This window comes from Arvicanthis niloticus, chromosome 5 (genome assembly GCF_011762505.2).
Source record: "Arvicanthis niloticus isolate mArvNil1 chromosome 5, mArvNil1.pat.X, whole genome shotgun sequence".
In the NCBI taxonomy this organism is placed as follows: Eukaryota; Metazoa; Chordata; class Mammalia; order Rodentia; family Muridae; genus Arvicanthis; species Arvicanthis niloticus.
This window is the reverse complement of record NC_047662.1, coordinates 56,225,824-56,251,885: the sequence shown is the minus strand read 5'-3', so window position 1 is coordinate 56,251,885 and position 26,062 is coordinate 56,225,824. Positions and strand designations below refer to the sequence as shown.

The window sequence follows — 26,062 nt, the reverse complement described above, 5'->3', positions numbered from 1 at the left end:
GGGAAGAAGAGAGACTTGAGAATAAATGGGCCTGAATCACACTCTGTCTGGTCTCCATTCTTTGAATCTGCCCTCACTCTCTCTCTTGCTGAACCCTGACCCACAGACCGGAGCAGCAGTACAAGCTGGAACAATTTGGCCCCCAAAGCTTGGGGCAGTGCGAGATCTAACAATTTTGGCCCCCAAGCTTTTGGCAGTGCAGGTTCCAACATTTGGCAGAGCGGTCCCCGACAATTTTTGAGAGCCAGCAATAAAATCGAAGATATTAGTAGTCAGGTATGGTAGTATATGTCTACAATCCCAACACTCAGAGGATTTAGTTCGAAGCCAGCTTTGGCTACACAGGCAGAGATCTTGTCAAAATACAAACCACCTTAAAACAAGGATATTCAAAAGCCAATTGCATATTGTTAGAACTCAATGTGCATGCTGAGGGAAAATGCAGGTGAGAAAAGATCTAAGTATACACATCAAGTATACATATCGAGCTAGAATTTAACACAAGGATATTGAACAACAAACTATCAACAAACTGACCTACTCAAAGGAACAAAATAAATTCAATAGACGTGGTTCCTGAGAAAGACCAAAAAGCCAAATGGAAAGCCTACTAGTCAAAACAATCTAAAACAGGCATCCTAAGAGATAGCTCAGGGCTGGAGAGATGGCTCGGTGGTTAAGAGCACCTACTCTTCTTCCTGAGGTTCTAAGTTCAATTCCCAGCAACCCCATGATGACTCACAACCATGTGTAATGAGATCCGATGCCCTCTTCTGGTATGTCTGAAGACAGCTACAGTGTACTCATATACATAAAATAAATAAGTGAATCTTTAAAAAAAGAAAGAAAAGAAATAGAGAGATGGCTTAGCTGATGAAGTGATAAAGTATCTGCTGTGCAATCAGTACTAAGACCACCAAGTCTGGATCCTCAGCATTCATGTAAAGCCAGGCTGTGGCCCAGGTCTGAAACCTCAGCAACAGAGCAGCTAAAACAGACAGATCCCTAGAGCTCAACTGGCCAGCCAACCTAAATAGATGAGCTCCAGATTCGGTGGGAGACATTGTCTCAAAAAATGTGGACAGCGATCAAAGAACTCATCGTTGACATCTAGCTCTACTTCTAGCTCTCGCTCTCACGCTCATGTGCGCTCGCAGGCGTTCTCTCTCTCTCTCTCTCTCTCTCTCTCTCTCTCTCTCTCTCTCTCACACACACACACACACACACACACACAAACCTTACTCACAAAATGATACTAGGTTAGGTAAATTTTCCATTAAAAAACAAAACCAGCAATAATACCTTTGAAGGCCTGGCTCAGTGGGGAGAGTAAGCGTTTTACAAGTGTGAGAGGCTCTGCAATTTCCTCTGCACACGTACAACAAATACTTCTTGAGGCAGGTGGCTCTGGGCCAATGTATTCAAAGTGTTATCACTTGCACTCTCGAGCACACACACCAAACAAAACCTGTCCATCAACAAATAAGGCTATGTCTTGTTCAACTGTTGTTCAAAATGGAGGTAAATGAAGACATTTCCCGATGACAAAAGCAAGTCAATTTCATACTATCAAACTTGCCCTCCAAGAAGTATGTGTTTTCCAGATGAAATGAATTCAGAGCCATTAGAAGAAAAACAGTCCTCATCTGTGCTAGAGGTACACACCTACCTATTAACACGTGGGAGACCAAGGCAGAATTTCCAGCTTGAGGCTGGCCTTCAGGTAAAGAAAGATGCTTGCTCACAAGCCTGACTGGCCTGAGTTCAATGGCCTGCACCCAAAAGCTGTTAGGAGAGAATTAGTTCCTACAAGCTGTACACACACACACACAAAATTTCAGAGTTTTCAGTTACTCCCCAAAATCAACTAAATAGAAGATCTAAATGATAAAAAAAAAAAAACCCTCTATAAAAAACAATAATAAGCCAGGCGGTGGCGGTGCACGCCTTTAATCCCACCACTTGGGAGGCAGAGGCAGGTGGATTTCTGAGTTCGAGGCCAGCCTGGTCTACAGAGTGAGTTCCAGGACAGCCAGGGCTATACAGAGAAACCCTGACTCGAAAAACAAAAAACAAACAAACAAACAAAAAAAAACAACAACAATAATAATAATAATAATAATAAAATGTATTCACTTTAAATGTCAATGGAATAAATGCTCTAATCAGAAGATAGATTGGCCTCCAGTTGAACCAGCACCATTTGCTGAAAATGCTGTCCTTTTTCCACTGGATGGTTTTAGCACCTTTGTCAAAGATCAAATGATCATAGGTGTGTGGGCTCATTTCTGGATCTTCAATTCTATTCCACTGATCTTCCTGCCTGGAGGAAGCACACCACCAAGGAGAAAGTAACTTAAAAATTAAAAACCAGTACTCATTGCAACCCTAGAGATATGGGAAGGCACTGTCCTTGAACCAGGACATAAGTTCAAGTCAACCCACTGGAAAGCAGCACAGGTGAGAAAAGAGGTGTAGAAAACAAACTCAACATCTGAATAAGAAGTTCCAAAGAATAAAGACAGAAAAGAAATGGAGAAAGAAACCAACCAATTAATTGGAGAAAGTTTTTGACAGAGGTTATTAAAATTAAAAGGGCAAAAAAATGATCCAGGAAAATGGATGAAATCAAACTCCTTGTAAAGTGTGCACAGGGAAGAGAGGAGGGAAAACAGGTAAAAAATCAGAATGGCTTTAGACTTTTAGACTTTTCAACAGCCTAACATCAATTAAAAACAATGGAGCAACCCAGCAATATCTGGATGGAAAATGACTTCCGGATTAGAATCATGTAACCACTACAATTGTCACTACTCTAGCAAAAAATAAATAAATAAATAAATAAATAATAAATGTTTTCAAATCCAAAAGTTTGAAACACACACCTTTGTTACTGACAAACTACATTCAGGAAGGACCTAGAGGATGTGCTCCAGTAAGGCAAGATGAAGAAAAGCAAGAAAGTGAAAGCTACTGTCGAAATAACAGAAATTCTGCACCAGCAGTGTAGAGAAAGGGACAGTAGAGTTAACCAGGTCTACCTGTGCTCCTGTAACAGGAAAGCTTTCACTGTTAGATGAGGAAACCTTAAATTACCCAACATTTTAAAATGTCGATTTAGAGAATTTGAAGTAGAATTAAGAAAAACACATAGAAAACTTAGCAAATGGAAACCCAAACCAGAGGGGGGAAAAGAGTCACAAACACTGATTTAGTCAATCTAAGCAAAGGTCAACATATAAAAAAGACAGACGAGATGGGGGTGGGCAGAAAACAGGTAGCACTAATTTCAAATGTTCCATAGCAGAAACTAACAGATAATGCCTTTTAAAAAAAAAAAATCAAGGCATAAATATTGCAACATTGCAATTTATATTGACATAGGAATAAAACACAAAATGAGAAGTTAGAAAAAAAACACTGTCTCTGAGGAAAGGAAATCTGGGATGGGATAGAAAAGAAATGGGCTTTCTTAGCTAGCCCCATAGAACCGTCTTGATTTAGGACTCAAGGTGCTCAGGATTAACCAGAAGAAGTCACTTTTGTTTTAGCAGAGTTGAGAAACATAAAATGTAAGGTTGTAAATTTTAAATTATAATCATCAAATATGGGTAGCTTTCAAGAGGCCAACAAAGGTGCTGAAGCCATACCTCCTCTCTCGCACTCCAGAAGTTTGTGACAGTTGTGAAATCCGATTTAGTGTGATGCCAGTTTAAAGAGGTCTGAAGCAGTGTGAAACCATGGCATGCTGGCTGGTCTAGTTCATAAGACAATGTTTTTCTGCTAAGCTATATCTCCTGGTTTTTTCGATGAATTTTGGCTGCTTAGTCCACCCTAAAATCCAGCTGTTTCTACCTAAATTCTCCCACAATTCTTGGTTTATCTCTTCACTTACTACTATCATCCAGGATCATATCAACAATGGACATGGAAAAACAAATTTCATTTGCTGCTTGATTCCCAATATGGTACAGTCCTTCATGAACTCAATTAATATTGCATGAAATAAAAACTGTCAGTGTGCCAGCTGCAGACTCCTTTTATGTCAGGAAAACTATTGCTGAGATGCAGAGACTAGTCATCTAGTGACTGAGACACTAACCTGAAGAGCTAGTAATGACAGCAGTCTTAGGTGCAAATATTGATCACTGTTAGTTGAAAAATGTGTAAAGAAAATTTGAAGAACAAAAACATCAATAAGAAGAACCAGTTTTCAAATAGAAGATTATTCCAGTGTAAAGTTCCTAGGTGAAAACAATGTTTCTAGTTATTCCACGCTGTCGACCTACAACAGCTGTACAAAATGTACAGTTTAGAGACAGAACTCAACTACTAAAACAGGCATCCTTTAGAATAGGTACTCCTTAACACAATGTTTCTGTCCTTGTAGATAATATGCTTCTACTGGATTTAATTTTATTTGTTGAGCATTTAATTCAGGGTCTTATGTAGGCTAAGCAGTGAGCTATGTGCTATACCCCAATATTTCTTAAGATTATTTAATTAGAATAAGGACTCTGTTTTAAAGGTACAATTTTCATCAATAACTATACTCAAATACATAAAAAGTTGTTTACTAGTTTTATTAAGTGGTTTGGGATGCTAGACTCTTAATAGTTGGAAGAGACTATGTGAGGTCACATCCAATTCAACACAAGTTTGCTCTACAATATTCCTACTCCACCATCAGCTGCACTGCAAAAGCCATCAAACAAATCGACTTCCATGCTTTGCCTTTAGACTTTTCTACCAATGACAAAACAGAAGTTCTTAACAACTGAATTAAATCAAACCACTCCCAGCTTGAAACTCAAGTGTTTTTTAAAGATTTATTATTTTACGCATATGAGTACACTGTAGCTGTTTTCAGACACACTAGAAGAGGGCATCAGATCCCATTACAGATGATTGTGAGCCACCATGTGATTGTTGGAAATTGAACTCAGGTCCTCTGGAAGAGCAATCAGTGCTCTTAACTGCTGAGCCATCTCTCCAGCCCCCAACTCAGGTGTTTTTAGTATCATCACTACAATCACTACAACCTGGCTCCTGCTAGCCTTCAGGACCTGTGCTCACTTCATATTTTTTATCTTTTGCCACTCTGGAACACAGAGTAGTTCTCCAACTACAGCTTTTCCATTTCAAAGTTCCCCCATAAACCTTTCAAGATCAGCTTACTCAATCTAATAAGACATGTCGGCTTCAACACACCCCCACACTGGAGGAATACCCCCAAGAAAAAGAAAAAAAAAAAGCTTCCTACTAATACCTTTTTTGGCCTATCTGTATATTCTCCAAGAGAATATAAGAAAGTTCTGTAAACAAAGAGAACCTGTGTCTGCCTCTCAGTGAAGTCTTTCTCCCCAGGATGGATATATATATATGTGTGTGTGTGTATATGTATTTATATATATACACACATATATGTGTGTATATATATGTATACATATACGAATATATATGCGCGCGCACACACACACTCACTCTACCATCGTCATCGTATCTCATCATCTAAGCTCAATTTACCATCCAGAAATCAGAAATCTGACTACTGTCTTAAATTTTCGACTAGTCAGGGCTTTAACTGCAACCTGATATTGATTTGGGCTGGATTATAACTTTCTGGTTAACTTTTTTTTTTTTTTTTTTTGGTGGTGGTGGTGGGGAACTGGAGGCAGAACTTCAAAGCAATGGTAATTTTTCCTCCTCAAGAAAATAGGACATTCCTACACAACAATAAACATTTGAGGAGCTTCGTCCTCTCCTCCCCAAACAGACTATAACCTGGACAAGAGAGGACACCATGTGTAACTCTCTGCAAGGCAGTTACTGAGAATTATAGTCTTCAAAAATTAAATCTGGGAGATGACTAGAGAGCAACTCCTGAGATCGGAGCCGAGGGGCAAGCCAGATGTTTTCACAGCACGGAAACTGGGAGGGCGCAAGCAGCAATAAATACTAAATAAAGTCTAAAAGAAACCCGAGGGATTATCTGCCAAAGCTGAAGCCCCTAAAGGCGTTTTAAGATGCTCGTCCAAGGTCAAGCCGCCCGTTAGTGGTCAAGTTAGGTAGGCAGCCAAGACCTCCAATCCCACATTCATTCCCCCGAAATCTTGTCGGTTTCGCAGACAGCACCCGGAGTGCCAAAGCTTCGGAATCGGCAGGGAGGCGGGAGCAGTGCGAACACCAGGAAGAGGGAGAGATACAGGGGCAGGGAAGGAGGGTCACTCCTCCCACGTGTCTGGAAGCCTGCGGTCCACCCGAGGGCGGCAGGACTTGGAGCGCTCACCTATCTGGAGCCCAGAGGCGGGTGGTACGATCCCGGGATACAGACACAAAGGCTCCCGGCGGATAGAGGCAACACACCAGGCCCCTCACGTCCAGTTCGTGGCCCGGGAGCGAGCAGCTCAACCGGTATCTGGAGGCACCGCTCGCCATGGCCAGCGTGGATCCGGAGCCCGGCTCCGGGGCACAGCGCGAGACTTGTCCACAGGCCCGAGACCCGCCTGCAGGAGAGGGGCGCCGGAGACCGGAAGAGCCAGTCAGCCGGTGCGGAAGAACTGCGGGGGAAGGGGCGCGCCGAGCGTGCTGAGTGACACAGCAACCCTAACTCACACACCGGAATTCATCATCCGCCGCAGCCCGCGGTGACGCAGAGTGTGTGCGTCGGGCTGCTGCGGTATCACGGACCGAGGCTCTCCCCTCTTCTGCGCCCTGGATCGCGGACCGAGGAAGGAACGGTGAGATCAGAAAATTCTGCCTAGGCGCCGGAGGTCCGGGTCCCGTTAGAACCCGGTCCATTTCAGAGAACAACCGAAGATCTGTAGTAGTTCAAGGGGGTAAATAGGAACTACAAATCCCACAATGCCGCGGTCCCGGATAGCTCACCTGCGCACTGAATCCGGATGTTTTAAATCTAGGTTCTTGGCTTGACTACTCAGAGTAGTAGAGCTAAATTGCTTGTTTTCCGTACGTCACGATTTGTTTACCCATTTTTTTTGGGGGGTGGGGGGCATGGCTCCGAAGAGTCTTTCAAGATTTTCATCAATTAATTGCTTTTTCATTTAAGATGACTGAATCTGAAGCCAAAATGGGAAATTTTAATCAACTTGCCTTCACCTCATGCTACCTGTATGTTCTTACCTATGGTATCAGGTTTTGCTAATAAATACGATGGCCCAAGTCCATTGTTTCCCTAACGTGACAACTGTTTGCCCAAAGTTTGCCTCAGAAGGTCTAAGGTGAGGCAGAAAATGCCTTTAATTATTTAAAAAGGTCTTACTGTATCTCGGGCTAGCCCCAAACTTGTGGTCTCTTGCTCCAATCTCTGAGCGGTGAAATTACAGATGAGAATACGTATTTTTAGCCAAACCCCGATGGTGTTGATAGATGTCTCACTACATTGCATTGAGAGTATTAGTCTACATTGTAGTAAAGTTAGCCTTCCATACTGTAGCATGGCATCCATCACACAACAAACCTTTGTTAAGTTGCCAGATCCAATTTGTGTGTTTTCTTTACTCTTCTTAAAACCCCCGTTCTAGGCTTGAAATTACTATTTCGTGTGTGTGTGTGTGTGTGTGTGTGTGTGTGTGTGTTTCTCTTGACTTTAGCTCTCAAATGTATTATTCCCATTGTTTGGTAACTGTTGGGAGCCGACTTTTAGCAGAAAGTGGCTAGATTATCTTTGCAGCCATCTGGAACCATATACCCTGATGAAAGATTTGGTTTTCAATAGCCTACAACAGCTGAAGCACACTCTGATATCCCACATATTTTGTGTTGCTATTTACTGCCCCCAGCTGCAAGGCGCACGTGGTAGCCACGCCTGCAAGGCATGCGGTTCACGTGCTGTCCACGTGCTATCTACGATATACATGCTTATAAGGCGAACGTGCTATCCATGCTATAGACGCCTGTAAGGATTAAGTCATATCAACACCTGCAAGGCACGTGGCAAAAGCGTATAAATACCTCAGAATTCCCTTCAATAAAAGAGACTTGAGATTTGATCAGACTTTCTGTCTTGTCTCCATTCTTCGTGTCTCTTCCCCTTTATCCCCACTCTCTCTCTCACTAGACCCTGACCCTCGGACCGGAGCAGCAGCTTGGGCCAGGACACAGTGGCCGCCAATCATGGAGGAGAGCAGGCGGCAACACTTTGGCCCACAAAGCCGGGCAGTACGGGCCGGGACAGTTTGGCACTCAACAAGAGGCAGCGGGAACGAGAGACCCAGTGAGGGATGTTACCGGAAGAAGGTGATCACGAATGTGCCGCGTTGAGAAAGGTAAGGAAAATGGGACAAGAAATTAGTCAACCTGAATCCAAAATTAGTCAGCTTGAATTCAACTCTCTGTTTCGGTTTTGTTTGCTGCTCACATGTGTTAATTTTCTGCTTTTGTTCTTGAATGCTGTCTTTTTTGTTCAAAATAAAAAGAAGCGAAAGTTAGAATCCAAAATACAGCCAAACGTTGATGACAATTTGTCAAAGCCAGATTGTGCTGACCGAGAGGAAGAGAAAGTCAAATTTTATGACACTGAAATGCCCTTTCCCTATGTGCCTCTACCTCCAAGTGCTCCCCCAGAGGAGACAGTGGTTATAAATCCCAAAAAGGAGTTACAGGACAAAATTTCTACCCTTAAACAACTTATAGAGTTAGAAAAAGAGTATCAGGACTTAAGTAACCAGTTACAGAAATTAAGGACAGGGAAGAGCTCTCAAGAGACTAACTTTGAAAATCTCCCGGTTCCTCAACCTGGTGTCCAAAGGCAGTCCCTATCCTCTAGCTTTAGTTCAGCTACAGATCAGCCAGAGGAGAGAGACGCTAAGGCTTTCCCTGTATCAGAGACTCCATAAAGGAGACTTGAAAAGAGACTTGAGAAAAGAAAAGAGACTTGAGCACTTAGCCCCAAAGCATTGAGGCAGAGTAAAGGCCGCAACAGGTAACCCTTTTGTTCTTAAGACTACACTGTTATATAGGCCTTTCCCATTTCCCTAATTTATTTTATTAAGGCCATTTTCCTTAGGTGTATCTGCTTCAGGCATGTTGAATTTGTCATCTTTCTCTGAACACACCATCTTTGAAGTTGGTGTTTCTAGGTTCCTAAAACAAACAAACAACTAATGCTATGGGAGACTGATGCAGGAGGATCATGATATTGAAGCATAGCGTATATAGTGAATTCTAGGTCATTCTGGCTACAGGAAGAATCCTATCTTAAGAAAACCACAGCCAGACGGTGGTGGCACATGCCTTTAATCCCAGCACTTGGGAGGCAGAGACAGGCGGATTTCTGAGTTCTAGGCCAGCCTGGTCTACAGAGTGAGTTCCAGGACAGCCAGGACTACACAGAGAAACCCTGTCTCGAAAAACAGAAAAAGAAAAGAAAACACCACACATACACACACACACACCACAAATGTCTCACACACATACACATTGCACACCCACTTACATACATCACACATACCACATATGTTTCCCACAAACACAACAGACATATACACATACCCCTCAACACACACACTCACTTAAACTAATCTTTTCTCTGTCTGTCACAATTCAATATCATATATCTTCTGGACCCTCCTAGTTCCTCTTTGGATCAATACAGTTTTCCCTATTGCCACTTTAGTGTTCCTGGTGTTGTAACATATTTGTAGAGTAATCATTTCTGCAAGATTAAATTTTCTTAGGACATTTCACTCTTTTTCAATCTGTTTGTAGTTGCTGGTACTTTGTTTTCCTTTAAATTTTTATCATATTTAGTCTCTGCATGTATATTTGTGCATGGATATGTGTATTTGTGCATTTCTGTATGTGTGTGTTTGTGCATTTGTGAATGTGCATACACCAGGACACACATATAGAGAGGTCAAAGGACAACTTAACAAAAGGTGGTTTTTCTACTATGTGACTCCTGAGGATCTAACTCAGGTCCTCAGGCCTGGTGGGGTGGCAAGCATCTTTACCCACTTAGACATCTCAGCAACCCTGGTTTGTTTTATTCAACAGTCTCACACTAGCCTTGGCTGGGAGAGCAATTCAAAACCATCTTCTTGTCTCAGCCTCCTGAGTGTTATGGTTACAGGGCTGAGCCACCACTGAGACCTTGAGGTTGCTGAGACTCTGACTTGGCTATCAGATTTACTGCTTTCTGTATACTAATTCCCCAATGGATACTTTCCAACTATAGTGTATCAACTAACCAATAAAGTTTGTGTAGTTTCTCATTTCATCCTCATAGTTATCCTACAAAGTAATGAATATAGTCTCCGTCTCACAGATAAAGAATTTACCTTGGTTGGGGGGAAAAAGCATCCATTACACAAAAATAGCCCTAACTCTAAAGCTCAATACAACAGTAACCAGAAACTTAATCAAAATCAGAAATGGAGGCCAGAGAGATGGCTCAGTGGTTAAGAGCCCTGGCTTCCAGAGGACCTGAGTTCAGTTCCAAGCACTAACATCATGGCTCACAACCATCTATAACTATAGGTCTAGAGAACCAGTACCCTTTTCTGCCCTCTCTGGGCACCCACATGCATGTGTACATATAAATATGTGTAGGCACTCCTACACAGCAAAATGAATCTTTTGTTTCAAATTTATTTTTATGTTTTTATATGAATGTCTTGCCTGCATATATGTGCACCACTTCCTGATTGGTATCTGTGAAGGCCAGAAGAGGATATCAGCTATCCTGGAACTGGAGTTATAGGTAGTTGTGAGACACCATGTAGAACCTGGACATAAATCTAAGTCATCTGGAAAAGCAGCCAGAGCAAGAGCTAAGCCATCTCTCCAGCTTCAATAAATAGAACTTTAAAGAACATAAAAAGTGGCCAAAACTTCCTCTGGGACTTTATACTTTAAAGAAGCAAATACATGTTTTTAGTCTTACTCCTAGAACATACGGGCTCAAGACAGCTCTACTAGTTAATGTTTCAACAGCATGGGAGTGTGCAGTAGTTTTCACTGACTTAATTATTTAGCTAACAACTGAACTATTTTAAAGCCATATAGCAAGAACATAACAGCTGACTAAACTTACATCCTGTTAACACTAAGATGAATTCTTGGGGCTTTTTTTTTCTCATTGTAATGTCCTATGTTAAGGTTTAAAAACTAGTGATTTCTTCTAACTTTCATAAACTCTTTCTCCTATGCGTGAGGGCACATTGGAGAACTCTCCACAATATCAATAGTTCTTTCTAAGAAAATATATGAAATAGTTGCATATCTATATTGGCCATTTAAGTTTACATAAGCTGGGCTAAGGCTTTATCTCAGTAGTAGTGTTTTCATAGTATTTATGAGACCTTGAGTTTGATCTTCAGATACGGCAATAAAGGGAACAAGGGAATGAGGTACCGTGAGCCAGGTTAGGGTGTAAGGAAATGGGTTGGGCCAGGGTTGGGTATGGTATCACATATACACATTTTCATTCCAGCACTTGGGGCAGAGGCAGGCGAATGTTTTGAGTTTGAGACCAGCCTTGTCTACATAGTGAGACCCTGTCTCAAAAAAATAAAAATAGAAGAGCCTGGTTTGATGTCATACATTTTAAATCCCAGTACTTGAAAGGAAGAGGCAAGTGAATCTCTGAGTTTAAGGCTAAACTGGTCTACAGAGCAAGTTCCAGGACAGCCAGAGCTACACAGAAAAAGAACTTGTTTCACAAAAAACAAAATAAATAAATAAAAATAGACAGATAAAGTTACATATTATAGTTTTTGTTCTCAGTATGATGCTTTTAGTACGACTTTGTTTAAAAAAAAAAAAAAAAAAAAAAAACTAAATTCAGCTGGACTCACGAGGCAGAGAGAGAAGCAAATTTCTGAGTTTGAGGCCAGCCTGGTCTATATAGGGAGCACCAGGATAGACAGGACTACATAGAGAGACCTTGTCTCACAAACTCAAATTCATTATTGAAAAACTGATGTAAAAGATATGGAAATAAAGTTGGAGTCAGTTTGGCCCAAAGCTGGTACTTAGGACAAATTTTGCCAAACTAAATACAGGGAATTTTAGCAATTAGTAATGACATTTGGTATATCATTGGCATGTACATGGGTATGAAATTATGATAATAGAATGTAAGTTGGAAACTCTAGCCTCTGTTTGCTAGCATAAACTGACAAAAACAAATAGGAGAAAAGTATATGGAGTGCATGCACAGAAGCAGTCACGTAGTATATCATGACCCCTAAATGATTCATGAGTGGCCAGTGTTTTGACATTGCTATATAGCTCTGCCATCTTCAAATCTATTGGGACACATCAGAAGCTATCCTGTGGCCCACAGCACATGTTAGTCATGCATGATAAATGCTGATATATCTCATATCTATAGGTGTGTTGAGTTTTTGTTCTAGAAGTTGAACCCAGGGTTCACATGAGCATGGTAAGCACCTACTAAGCTATATTCCCAACCCTCTTCATGTCTGAAGGGAAAAGCAATTTGGAATTACAGAAAATATTAAGTGGCTTTAAGCAGATTTGTAAAAAGTCAGTAAGTTTGAAAAGCATACAATGCTGGGACAAAGTCTGGCTGACCCAAAGGACAAACCTCAGTCTGAGTGATTCTCAAAGGGATAGTTGTTTGTGACAAAAATGTGTCCAGCTATGCTGACAGGCTTTTTTTCTGCAATATGAGTTTAGTTTTCTCTGGTTAGTGAGATTTTTCAGTAGAAAGACTCAGGCTTTCTGTTCCTCTTGGCTGCTCTGGTCAGGTTGAAAGGTAACTTTGCTGAAAGTTTCTTCCTGCACTGGGAGTGGGGGAAAGTGCAGGAGGTTCAGAAGGACCTCAATTTTAAGGTGCCTTTAATTTATCAATGAACTGTACTTCAAATCAAATATTTTAAAACAACAGTTTTAGGAATATTGTTCTCTTAGGTCTCAAAGAATTTTAATTTCTTTGGCCAAAGTGCCAAATGCTTGGATTAAGATACCAATATATAGGTAATCCTCAACTTATAAAGGAGCTGCTTTCCCACAAGTTGCAAATGTCATAAGCAAAAAATGTATTTAAGAAGCCAGGGACTCCTAAATTTGATCCCCAGAACCTCAGTAAAGGTGGTAGAAAAGAACTGACTCCACAAAGGATACACACACACACACAGACACACACACACACACACACACTCTGAAGTGTATACTTCTGCAAGCACACACGCACACTACTCATAGTAACTAAAACTTTCAAAAATGCATTTAACATTAAACTGAGCTGTCAAGTATCATTGTTAGCCTAGTCCACCTTAGATATACTTAGAACATTTATATTAGCCCGCTGCAGGGCAAAAGTTCTTGGCACAAATTGTATTTGATAAGGAAAAGTTGAATTACTCCATAGTCTATTGATTAATCACACTCAGAACAATTATTTGTTTGTGATCCACCGTGGCTGGCTGGGATCTGCAACTTGCTGCATTTCAGTATTGCAACAGAATATCATATCCTACCAGTCCATGAAAAAAAAAAACACCAAAATGCCACATGTGAACTGTGGCTTCTACCTAATACACATCACCTCTACACTGTCATATACTCAAAACCACCAAGGTTGAACTATTAATAGTTAGGAACCATGTTCCTAACATGAAATAAAATGTTAAAAGTGCACACGAAGGTAACATGGTAGGAATCTTGTATTCACAGTTCTTTAAAACTTGAGGCTAAGAATACTTCCCCCAAAAGAGTAATTGTTAAAAGTCCAAGTGTCCCTTGAAACAGAAAGGGGAAATGGACTTCATCGCTTTAAAAAAAATGCTTTGTTATATGTGTGTGCACATCCACCATCTACGTGTACCATGGTGCTCATGTGGAGGTCAAAGGACAAGTAATAGGAGTTATCCTTCTATTACATGGGGACCAGAGATCCAATTCGGGACGTCAGGCTTGGCAGCAGGTACCTTTACCAGCAGAGCAGTCTCTCTGGCCCTGGCTTTGGCTTTAAAAAACTGTTAGTAATGAGCTGAACAAGGACAACTACAACAGCTAATGTAGACAGGGAAAGCCCTCAAGGCCTTAACTGAGAGCTATAGGCAACTAAGGAATGCAGGTAGTGGGAGAAAAGTTCTTCTTTAGGGAAGGGGACACCAGTTGGTTAGCTGATATCAAGTGGTCATTCCTGAAATATACATACAAGTAACATCACATAAATTGAGTAGGTTGTGTTTATGTATTTAGGAACACACACACACACACACACACACACAGAGAGAGATAGAGAGAGAGAGAGAGAGAGAGAGAGAGAGAGAGAGAGAGAGAGAGAGAGAGGGGCACACAGATGCACACCAGCAATTAATGAAAAAGGAGGCCTGAATTTGAAGAAACAAGGAGAAGTATTTGGAAGGGTTATCATTACAGTTGTCCACATATTTTTATGTTTAATTGCAGGGACATCAAAAGAAAGTTTTATTTTTCCCTTTTCTGTGGAACTTGACAAATTCACAATGTCATAATCAAATGTTCTATAACAAACATTTTAACTAGAAATCTGTTTCCCTAAAAAATTAGCAGCTTATCAGAAATATAGGTTGGCACACTGGTATTGTTCTGTGTTGTCAGAATTTATTGAATATCAATAAAAACTTGTTAGCTTTTGTTGCCAAGTACCACTAATATCATTCATAGTCATGACCATTGTAATCACACATTCTTTTATTTCAATCCTATGTAGTAGGATTTTCTTAGTACCCTGTGCCACTTTTATATGATCCTAATGAAAGGTTATAGTCCCCGTTAGTATAATGCATTCATTAAGCTCATGGATCTGGATTTCTGATGTGGTTTTGATATGGCCATGTATATCTGTTTGCTCTGTTTAAGAAACTCATGTTCTATTTGATTACATGATCTGCCTGTGCCTTGTACTTTGTGTTAGACAGATGGTAATTGTTCACTTGCACAGATAAGACAGGGAGTCATTCTGCTTCAGCATTTACTCCCAAAATGAAGCAAGTTGCTATCTTATAAAATGGAGCCACTCAGCACATGGCCCAGCCTGAAAAGTACTGTTTTATATGATGTGGAGTTACTGATGCAGGGTGCATCATGAAATCTATACAGCTCATTGTCTTGTGCTTACCACCAATGTAGAATAAAAAAGAGCTTTTAAAGCAAATACAGTTCAACATTCTTTTATATGATGTTGCATAATAGCTGTTTTCAAGCTTGGTGCTCAAAGAGAACAAAGATACTTTCCTGAAGCTGACATCATTTTTTTCTTGCTAAGCATTGAGAAACTCGTATAGTTTCATATGCTTTGAAAACATTGTTCAGCTAATTGTTTAATTCATTTTATAAATGTGAAAATTAATTATGGTCTTTATTTTCTTTGACACAAAAATATAATAATAATACATTGTTTGCACTGAAATCCAAAACCTCAAAAGGATAGTGTGCAGCTCTTCAAGCCTTCACCACCCAGTTTTCTTCTCAAGAGGCAACAATTACTACTGCTTTCCTGTATGCTTTCCAAAGATCATTTATTTGTATGCAAGAACATGTTTGCTGTGAACATTTCTTCACCTTTCTTTAACCATATATTGTGAATACAGTTCCATGTTGTTGGGGAAGTAAAGAACTTTTCATCTACTCAATCATGTTAATATCTAGCGATCATACAAATTAACAGAACAAAACCAAAATTGGGCATAGAAATCCCAGCACTTGCAGGTTGAAGGTTGGAAGCTATATTGCAGGTTCAAGACTGGCCTGGGCTACAAGAGGCTCTGTTGCAAAAATGAAATAACTAACAAAATATGGATTTTAAAAGGTGGAGAAAAAGTCAGTTCTTATACAGATTGAGCTAATAAAAGAAACAATTATTTAATCAAATGGTTAAAAGCATGTAGGCCCAACTTAATACAGAAAAATGGTATGTGATGTTAAAGAAAATAGTATCAATGAGTAACACTTAGGAAATACAAGTAAATACAAATGGGAATCCAGGAGAACAAATTAGGAAGTGTGCTGATGTTCCCCAATTTATAGAGGTGTGCCTTTGTAGTTTCTGCAGCATAACAATTCAAGAACCTTTGATGGTCTCATTTTCTCTATTGTTTCACTTTTTTTTTTTTAAGATAGTAAAGTTCTGTGATGTTCCTTTTGATTTCCTGGTGAATCTCACATGTCTTCATCCTAATTTAATCTTTGTTAATTGTAGGCTTCTAGTTTATCCTCACAACATCAATACTCAAAGGTATAGTGAAAGCTCAGGGTTGTGGGGAGCCAACAGAAGGCGGCTATCATCCTTGCAGACATCTTGAGCCATATACCCTGACAAGAGACTTGTTTACAACAGCTTACAACAACTTAACACACTCTGATAACATCTTGTTTTAGATACCCAGGATCTTCCCTTGAGGGGGTCTGAGACTTAAAGGTGTGAGACTTAAAGGTGTGACTTAAGGGCATGACTTATAAGTGAGACATATAAAAGATGAGAGGCAGACAGAAGAAGTCATTTGGACTAGAGAACTCAGAAGAGAGTAACTAGTACTTGAGACTTGAGACTCGGAAGAAGAACTTGGAACTGGGAAAGAGACTAGTAGCTGGAACAGGATAAGGACTTGAGATTTATTACAGTTGGAACTAGGATTAGGACTTCAGACTTGGTGCTAGGAACTAGGGACTTGGAACTAGGGACTTGGAGAGAAGAAAAGAGACTGAAGAATAAATGGGATTGAATCACACTCTGTCTGGTCTCCATTCTTCGCATCCGTCCTCACTCTCTCTCTCTTGCTGAAACCCGACCGAAGCAGCTTAGGGCAGTGCAGACTCTAACAATTTAGCCCTCAAGGCTTTTGCCAGTGGGGGTTCCAACATTGAGAGAGCGGTCCCCAACATTTTCGCCCCCAAGCGTGGGGCAGAGTGGTCTGCGACAGGTCTGTATTATTTTCATCACATAAAAGATACAAGAACAGGAACACTGCTGACTACCCAAAGGATTTGAGAGCAAATTACTTAGTCTATTTAAAATTGGGTCATGAATACCTCTCCTGCCAATTTGAACTGTTACATCTGTCAGAATTCCTAACTGGAAGGCACATAAACTGTGTAAACTAAAATCAGATAAGTTTATTAAAAAGCTGTTTATGGTGGTCCAAAACTCCAGTATTTCGGAGAGGCAGGAGGATCTATATAACCAGGCTGATCTACATAACAAGTTCCAGGATAGGCAGGGCTGCATAGACATATCTAAAATTAAAAAATAAATAAATAAATAAATAAATAAACAAGGAAACAACCCCCAAAAAAACTTTATTAAGGAATCAGGCAGAACAGGCTCCGAGGTTTTTTTTCTTTGTTTGTTTTTTTAAATAAAAATTTCAGCTTGCTCTTGATAAACCTTCAATTTTAAAACCTCAATATAGTTACTGGGGCTGACATTCCTGATTAAATAGACCCCTTATGTGTTCCCTACGGTTCACATTTATTTTCTTGGTGTGAACATAGGCATTGGAGCTAGCAAGCAATGAGCTCAGATTCCACTATTAAAGACGACTGGAGGAACCATTGCAGTCACTCTTGTTTCCTATAGAGGATTTGGCCTCGGTAGGTTAAGAAACCCATCAAACGTTTAGTTACAAAAACAAAAAAACAAATTCCCACCATGAATAGTTCCAGTGAGATACTTATTGCTCTGGGCTATTCAGTGATTTAGAAGCGAGTGCCTTTGTTTTAAGGGCATTCAAATCTCTTACAAGTTACTTAGGTTAAACACAACAACAACAAAAAAAGGAACTCAGATGTTAAACACTTCTTTCAAGAAAGTGTGCAGTGATTTGGGAAAGGGATAAGAGAAAAAGGGAGGGAAAAGAGTGTCCTCAAATCTCGCGAGACCCTCCCCACCTTTAAGTACCGAGATCTGAGCCGTAGCGCTGGCCAATCACGAGGGGGTGTTTCCGCGCGGTGACCGTTGCTAGGATACGCGACGTCGCGCGGGACTCTGAGGCCTGGCGCCCAAGCTGTGCACTGGTGAGCGGGTGAGATGCCGGACTGACGCTCGGGTAGGCTCCTCAGAAAGAAGTTCGTGTCGCGGGGTCCTAGCGGCGCCCCATTCTCGCCAGGCAAGGTGAGAAACCTCAGCTTCCGCGCCTTCTCTCTGCGTGGGTTATGGTTCTGTGGCGACCCTGACTCTCTCCAAACGGAACAAACTCGGATTTGTGGGCTCTTGGCTGCTCTAAAACTTGGGGTTGGAGGCTGGGCCTGGGAAGTTACACACTGCCTGGACCGAAAGGATGCTCCAGTTCGGGGAAGGACGCCTCAGAAAAGTCACTGCTCTGAAGGAGGGGGCCGTCAGCCGGCTACAGGGAAAGGACATAGCAACTTTTCGCTTAATACACGTCAGGATGGTTGGCTTAGGGAGGATAATGGTGGTAATAACAAGGAAAACAAAACAACGTGATGTTTTCCATGTAAGAACTAAACTTAACAACTCTGCAAAATAAGGACTCCCGGCCACACTTTTGTTTTAGAGACGAGAAAATACTTCCCAAAGGCATTGTGTGCCAAGTTTATGTAGTGGTTACTGTCAGAGGTAGGTTTTGTATCCTTACTTAATCCTTGTAGAATCAGAGATGGTGTGATTACAGGCCTGCCTTATCGATGATGTGAATATGGGTCGAGGAATCCAGAGGTGGGGGTATATTTGTTATGAGGGCCCACCTCCCGTTTCTCCTAACACAAGCGGATCTAACATAAGTTAGGCATTTTTCACTACAGTAATGCAGTGGTATTTTTTTTTTTTTTTTAAATCTTGTACATTTTCTAAGTTAACAGGAAAGCTAGAGTAACAGTGATTAATTGTGCTAGGATTACTGGATTTTTTTTTTTTTTTTTTTTTTTTTTTTTTTTTTTTTTTTTTTACTACTTTGGAGTTTTGACTATAGAACCTTTCTTTGCAAAAAAATACTGTTGATATCTCTGTATAGTTCAAAACTGTAGGTGTACGGCACTACTTGGAATAGAAAAATTCTAAGGTTGACATTCCCCTCCCCTCCCCCACATGAAGAGATAATGATGTAGATGTCCAAATGGAAAATTTCAGTCAACAAGTGAACATTCAGAATCGGTCCCTGGTTTAAATGATAGAATTGTAGACGTTTTATTATGAACTCTTACTACAGTTGGAACTAAAGTGTGTAAGAGTGTAGAAGTTGATGCAAAGAAAAGCCAAGGTGCTGAGCTTGAGGTGTAGAACAGTTCAATGGATGTTTTGTTTGCAGTCATAGAAACTGTTTCCCTCCGCCTCTCTTCCTTCCATCACAGGCGTATACCTGTATACGCCTATATATGATGGTATACAGGTATACCATCATACCTGATTTATTTTTAAAATTAAAATTGTAAGTCAAGTTAGGCATATATATCTTACCAAAAATTTATCTTTTTTTTGAAGACAACTTAATTTTTTTCTCTTAGTGGTGCTATAGGATGGTTGAGGTAATAGTATTTTTTCTACCACTGAACTACCTTCTGAGCACAAATATAGTAAATTTTTGTAATTGGGAATGCCTTTGTATGGGAGGATATTAAGAGATGCACAAACATAGTTTCTGCTTGCCACTGAATCAGTTGCTGAAGATTAAACATATGAGCTAATTCTTGGTCTCAAGGGAAAGGAATACATAAGCAGATGATATTACATCCGTGTAATATTGGCATTAAATGCAGTGGTAGAAATCTAGGAGGTAGTAGAAATAGGCTACTGGGTAAAGCTTGATTACATAAGGAAGACTTTTTGCTCAGGTTAGAGGTGTTTGCAGGACAAATTAGTTTCTGTGGTTAGGAAAAAAAATTGAACATGACAAGAGATTGAAAAAAGTAAATTTTTAAGATAGCTGCAGCAGTAGGGAATAATATCTCAAGGGAGTTGTGAAAGAAACATAATGGGTCAGAGAAGGCAAAACAGAATAGAGTTTACTCTTGAATGAGAGGTATGCCTATTGATACTGGAGCAGGATGTACTAGTTTGGTTTATGTGCTCTAAGGTGATGGAGTTTATGTCCTGATTTTCTCAGATTTCTAGGAAATCAAGTTATTTGATGAGAGTGATAGGAACACATGGGAACTTGATTAAGGATTGTATACACCAAGAAGAATTAAGACTGCCTTGCCTTTGCAGAGATGGAATATTAAGGAAGGAATATTGTAATAAATGTAGCTCGTGCTTAAGTGTACATGTTGGATCAGAGGACAAGTTTGTAGTCAGTTTTCTCCTTCCACCTTTACAAGGGTCCCAGGGATTGAACTCATCACCAAGCTTACATGACAAGTGCTTCTACCCAAATGAGCCATTTCACTGGCCCCAATCCCATAGTTCTAAATGGCCTATTAAAATAAATTTGAGTAAAATTAAAGCTAATTTTGACTTGAAGAGTATCTGAGAATGGCAGTGTACAAGAAGAAAAATTATCTCGAATTGGCTGTTTGAAAGAAGGATGCAATGAACTACTAGTATTTTGGTGTATGAGACCTCAAAGGAAAATTGAATTTTTTTTTTGTTTGTTTGTTTGTTTCTAAACAGTGGTTAAAGTGAACAATGGCCAGTAATCACAAATCTTCAGCCCCTCGCCCTATTTCTCGGGGTGGAATAGGTCTAACAGGAAGGCCTCCTTCTGGAATAAGACCCCCATCTGGCAATGTTCGAGTGGCAACTGCAGTAAGTTGGGAATCTGCAATAACAGATTTTACTTTATTCCTTTATTCTTTAAACAATATTATTGTATGAAAATGTTTTGGAAGAGTGTAAAAATACAAAATGGAAGAATAAGGCCATTATCAAGGAATTATATTTATTGAGAATCAAATTTTAAAGTTATAAGAATTTACTTTTTGTGGTGCTGGGATCAAACACAGGAACTTGTACATATCAGGCAAGAGTAAAGCTGTTATAAATAAAATCGTGCAATGTGTTTTAGGCTCTAAATCAAATGAGATAAAATAGACAAGAATCAGAATCAAGGAGGCAGAGGCAGGTGGGAGGCAAAGACAGGTAGATCTTTGTGAGTTCCAGTCTAGTTAGGTCTACAGAGCAAGTTCCAGGATAGCCACAGCTAGCCATAGCTACAGAGGGGGGAGGGGAGGGAGGGAGGGAAGAAGGGAAAGAGAGAGGGAGAGAAAGAGGGGTGAGGGAGGGAGATGGGGGAGGGAAAGGGAGAGGAGAAAGAGAGGGAGAAGGAGGAGAGAGAGACCTAATATAGACTGGGCTAGCCTTGAACTCAGAATCTTCTTAGAGCTAGGATTACAGACTGCTACTACACACATAAGTATTCAGAATCTTTAAATGAAAAAGCAAACTTTACTTAATGTATGAGTTTGTTCTAGATTAAAGTTATAAACTCATATAAACTCATGTTCAAGTAAAATTTTGTGTAAAGTTTTTTGTTTTTTTTTTGATACTGGGGAATTATAGAATTATAACTTGGGTTAGAAATAATTTAGATAGAGGGCTAATATCCAACATATACAAAGAGCACAAGAAATTAGACTCCAGACAACCAAATAACCCTATTAAAAATGGGGTACAGAGCTAAACAAAGAATTCTCGACTGAGGAAACTTGAATGGATGAGAAGTACCTTAAGAAATGCTCAACATCCTTACTTATCAGGGAAATGCAAATCAAAACAACCCTGAGATACCACCTCACACCAGTCAGAATGGCTAAGATCAAAAAATCAGGTGATAGTAGATGCTGGCGAGGATGTGGAGAAAGAGGAACACTCCTCCATTGCTGGTGGGATTGCAAGCTCGTACAACCACTCTGGAAATCAGTCTGGCGGTTCCTCAGAAAATTGGACATAGCATTACCTGAGGATCCAGTTATAGCACTCCTGGGCATATACCCAGAAGATGCTCCAACATATAATAAAGACATATGCTCCACTATGTTCATAGCAGCCTTATTTATAATAGCCAGAAGCTGGAAAGAACCCAGATGTCCTTCAATAGAGGAATGGATACAAAAAATGTGGTACATTTACACAATGGAGTATTACTCAGCTATTAAAAATAATGAATTCGAGAAATTCTTAGGTAAATGGATGGAACTTAGGTAAATGGACAGAAATTATCATCCTGAGAGACGTAACCCAATCACAAAAGAACACACATGGTATTTACTCACAGATAAGCAGATGTTAGCCCAAAAGCTTGGAATAGCCAAGACTCAACTCACAGACCACATGAAGCTCATGAAGAAGGAAGACCAAGTGTGGGTGCTTCGGTCCCTCTTAGAAGGAGTAACAAAATACTCAAGGGAGCAAATATGGAGACAAAGTGTGGGGCAGAAACTGAAAGAGGGGCCATCTGGAGACCATTCCACCTGGGTATCCATCCGATGTACAGTCACCAAAGGTAGACACTGATGTGGATGGCAGGAAGTGCATGCTGACAAGAGCCTGATATAGCTGTCTCCTTAGAGGTCTGCCAGAGGCTGACACATTCAGAGGCCAATGCTCACAGCTAACCATTGATCTGATCAAAGGTTTCCCAATGGAGAAGTTAAGAGAGAAGACTGAAGGAGCAGAAAGGGTTTGTGGCCCCATGAGGAGAGCAACAATACCAACCAGAGCTCCCCAGGGTCTAAACCACCAGCGTGGGAGCACATAGGGAGGGACCCATGACTCCATCTGTACATGAAGGGGAGGATGGCCTTGCCGGGCATAGGTGGGAGAGAAGATTCTTGGTCCCATGATGGATGAACACCGAGTGGGGGAGGAATTGGAGGGTGGGGAGGTGAGCGGGGGGGGGGGGGGGGTAGGTGGGGGCATGTCCTCATAGAAGCATGAGGAGGGGGATTGAGATATAGGAGGTTCCTGGGTGGTGGGGGTAAGGGGGGTAAGGGGATAAAATCTGAAATGTAAATATAATATCCAATAAAAATAAATTTAAAGAAAAAAAAAAGAAATAATTTAGAATGGTAAGAAACAAAAAGAAGAGAAAATGTAATAGTAGCCAAATATAAATACATGAATAGTATTAGTAAAAAAAAATTTTTGATTGTCACAGAAATTGAGAAAAAATAGTTAAAAAAGGTTAAGATAGTGGTATAAATCTGTAAGTTACTATAAGAAGCACCACATGCTTGAAAAAGCATGAAGTTTATAAACTGATCACTCTAACATAATAACTTACAAAGATGATTATATTTTCATTATTATTATATTTAAAGATTTCTTTTACATGTTGTTAGAAATGAAATGGAGAGCTAAGACACTCTGGAGACTGAAGCAGGAGGACCATGGATTCAAAGACAGACTGAGCTACATAGGTTCTAGTCATTCTGGAAGAATAGCAAGGTCCTATCCAGGCCAGGGTTGGACAATAGCAATACTATATCTCAGAAAAGAAAAGACAGAAAGAAAAACCCACCTTTTTCTCTGTTGTTTATACATATGGTTTTGAGTAACTGAGAAAGTGTGTAGCTCTGGTATTCAAGTTCCAATAATAGGCTGATGACAGAAGAAGTTTAATACTGAGTCCTGTGTTTAAAGAAGAACAAGATTTTTTTCCCCCAAACTTTTATGATTTATCTAGACTTTAAGATAATGGTATCATATCATTATAATCTAAGATGTAAATAATTTTCTAAAGTCTTTATATATATGGTATCCTTTTCTTTTGTTCTAGTAATAATTGATGCATTTGGTGCTTGTTAATTAAATACTTGCAAAAGTAATCTGAAAAGTTATTGCCCAACTCCTATTTGCCATGTACTTTTCTTGTGTGATGTCTGTGGTTTTGAAATGAGTGATGTTCATTGTAAAACAAACAGTGGCTGGACTGGGGAGCTTCTTATTCCAGGCATGGTCAGCTATTTGGTATGTATCTTATCAGATTTTTCTGTGCGTTTACAGACACAAAACTACATATGCATATGTAGCTTCTGGTCTGATTCAAAATCAGGATAATATTCTATTCTTTGACTTTCTTGCCCCTTTCAGTAGTATCTTTTGACTAATCTTCCAAGTGAATACATGTACTCACACTTGATCCCATCTTAATTTCCTCTATGCTGCATCTGGTAAGTGAGAAAGGAAAAAGCTCACCCAATTCTGCATGCTTAAAGCAGAAGAAAGAATTGTTTAGAAACTTTCCAAAGCAAAGACCTCTCTGTATCTCCTAAAGACCACTGTGGGTAGCCCTGAACTTTTAAATTTGAATTATATTTGTTTCTGTTTTTTTCAGCATAGTTTCTGGAATTTGTACCATTGTTGGCAACTTATCTAAATAGTATGCAAGTAATTCTCTGAGTCACTTAAGAAGTGGATAGTAGTTTGATAGTGTTAACGGCTACCAACTAACAAATAAAAGCAAAAAAAGTAAATGATAAAAATTTAATAATTTAAAATGTCTACCCTGTATTTAATCTGCTCTTGTACACTAGTCTTTGGCAGAGAGAAAATTTTTTTTAAAAAGGATAAAGAAGATAGCAGATGCAGAGAGATTTTGAAACACTTTCATAATTTTTATATACTTTATAATTTGATAATTTCCCATGACTTTATGTGCTGTATAGTTAACAAGAAGAGAGTTGTGTCTTTCCTCAGGCTATGAAATAGTACTTTTATTTCAAAATGAAAATTTTCTTTTTTTCTAATCTTAAACATGATATATACTCACTATAATAATGCTTTAAACACCAGATTCTATGAAGGAGAAAATCAACTGTAATATTATTATGTAGAAATAATAATACTTTAATTTTTTCTTACATTTATTTTTCTGGATGGAAGTGGAGGCACATGCCATGGTACCCATGAGAAAGTCAGAAGAAAACCTGTTGGAGTCAGTTCTCTCCTAGTATCTAGGGCCCAGAAATCAAATGTAGATCAAAAGGTGTGGCAGGCAGTAAGTGCCCTTATCTAACTGACCCCATGTTAAAAAATTTTAAGGTAGCTTTTTTTCCATGTAGTCTAAGCTGGCCTTGAACATGTAAATTTGGTAGAGTTTTGATTTTTATAAAACTTCTCTTTGTAATGTTATCCTAGTAGATATATACTGGTTTTTTTTTTTTTTTCCTGGTTTAATAAAAGTGAATTTTTCTTGTCATTTAGATGCCACCAGCAACAGCAAGACCAGGTTCTCGTGGTGGGCCCCTAGGGACTGGTGGAGTTTTGTCATCTCAAATCAAAGTTGCTGATCGTCCTGTAACCCAACAAGGTTTGAGTGGAATGAAGACTGGCATGAAAGGTATTTATTTTATGAAGATAAATATATTTTGTTCCAAAACTATTATAGCATATCTTAATAAATGAGAAATGTAGCTTGTAGTTCTTACTTTTGACTTATAAAATTGTTAGATAACCAAATGCATGTGGAATACATTGTGAATTAGAAAGTTACATGATTATGTATGTATGTGTGTATATGTGTGTGTGTGTGTGTGTATATATTATTAGAAAATTAGAAATTAGAAAAGGAAGTAAAGACTGACACACACACATATGAGACACACTTTGATCTTCTTCATGGAGTTTTGCTACAACTGGAAATGATTTAAAGAAAAGTTAATTATTGAAATTTAGATTTTTGTTACTCTATAAGAATATTTTGAAATTTGTTTAACATAGCATTCAACTTAGAATCACACTTACTGGGCCTGTGAAATGGCTCAACGGATAAAGGCTCCTGATACCAGGACCAACATGATGGAAGGAGAGAACCAGCTCCCACAGGCTGTGTGCTGACCTCCATACATGGGCCATGGCATGCACCCATACACATACAATTTAAAATTTTTACTGTACTAAAAAATTGAAATGATACTATTAAAACCTTTATTAGGAGTTAAGAAATATTACTACTTTTTCTTCATAATAATAATTAGAAAAGGAAGTAAAGACTGACATGCTTCTCTCTAAGGCATAATAATTTATTTTTTTATTTTTGAGATTGTCTTGAAAATAGTGGTCTTCATACTGTCTATGCAGCTGAGGATAAGCTCTTTCAATTGTTGATATCATCATACTTGGCTTAAATTAGTTTTGAAATTCTTTCCTTTCTGTTATGGTACTGGGGATAGAACCTGGGACCTTGTGCAT

At 39.5% G+C, this 26,062-nt stretch overlaps 2 protein-coding genes across 3 annotated transcripts in view; one reads left to right on the top strand and one right to left on the bottom strand.

Annotated features, from left to right (window-relative positions):
* The window catches only part of Plaa (phospholipase A2 activating protein), a 29,084-nt gene extending 22,461 nt beyond the window's left edge, over positions 1-6,623 (bottom strand). The window contains exon 1 of the mRNA XM_034501989.2: positions 6,290-6,623. Within this exon, the coding sequence (XP_034357880.1) occupies positions 6,290-6,438 (149 nt within the window). The 5' untranslated portion in view covers positions 6,439-6,623. The remainder of the gene's footprint in view (positions 1-6,289) is intronic.
* The window catches only part of Ift74 (intraflagellar transport 74), an 82,868-nt gene continuing 63,422 nt past the window's right edge, over positions 6,617-26,062 (top strand). Inside the window, exons 1-4 of one of the 2 annotated variants that reach the window (XM_076934658.1) lie at positions 6,617-6,740; positions 8,081-8,288; positions 20,543-20,677; positions 25,076-25,211. In XM_076934658.1, the coding sequence (XP_076790773.1) occupies positions 20,558-20,677; positions 25,076-25,211 (256 nt within the window). In that variant the 5' untranslated portion in view covers positions 6,617-6,740; positions 8,081-8,288; positions 20,543-20,557. Of the gene's footprint in view, positions 6,741-8,080; positions 8,289-17,938; positions 18,089-20,542; positions 20,678-25,075; positions 25,212-26,062 lie in introns of those variants that run through there. The other variant, XM_034501985.2, reaches the window with a different exon arrangement.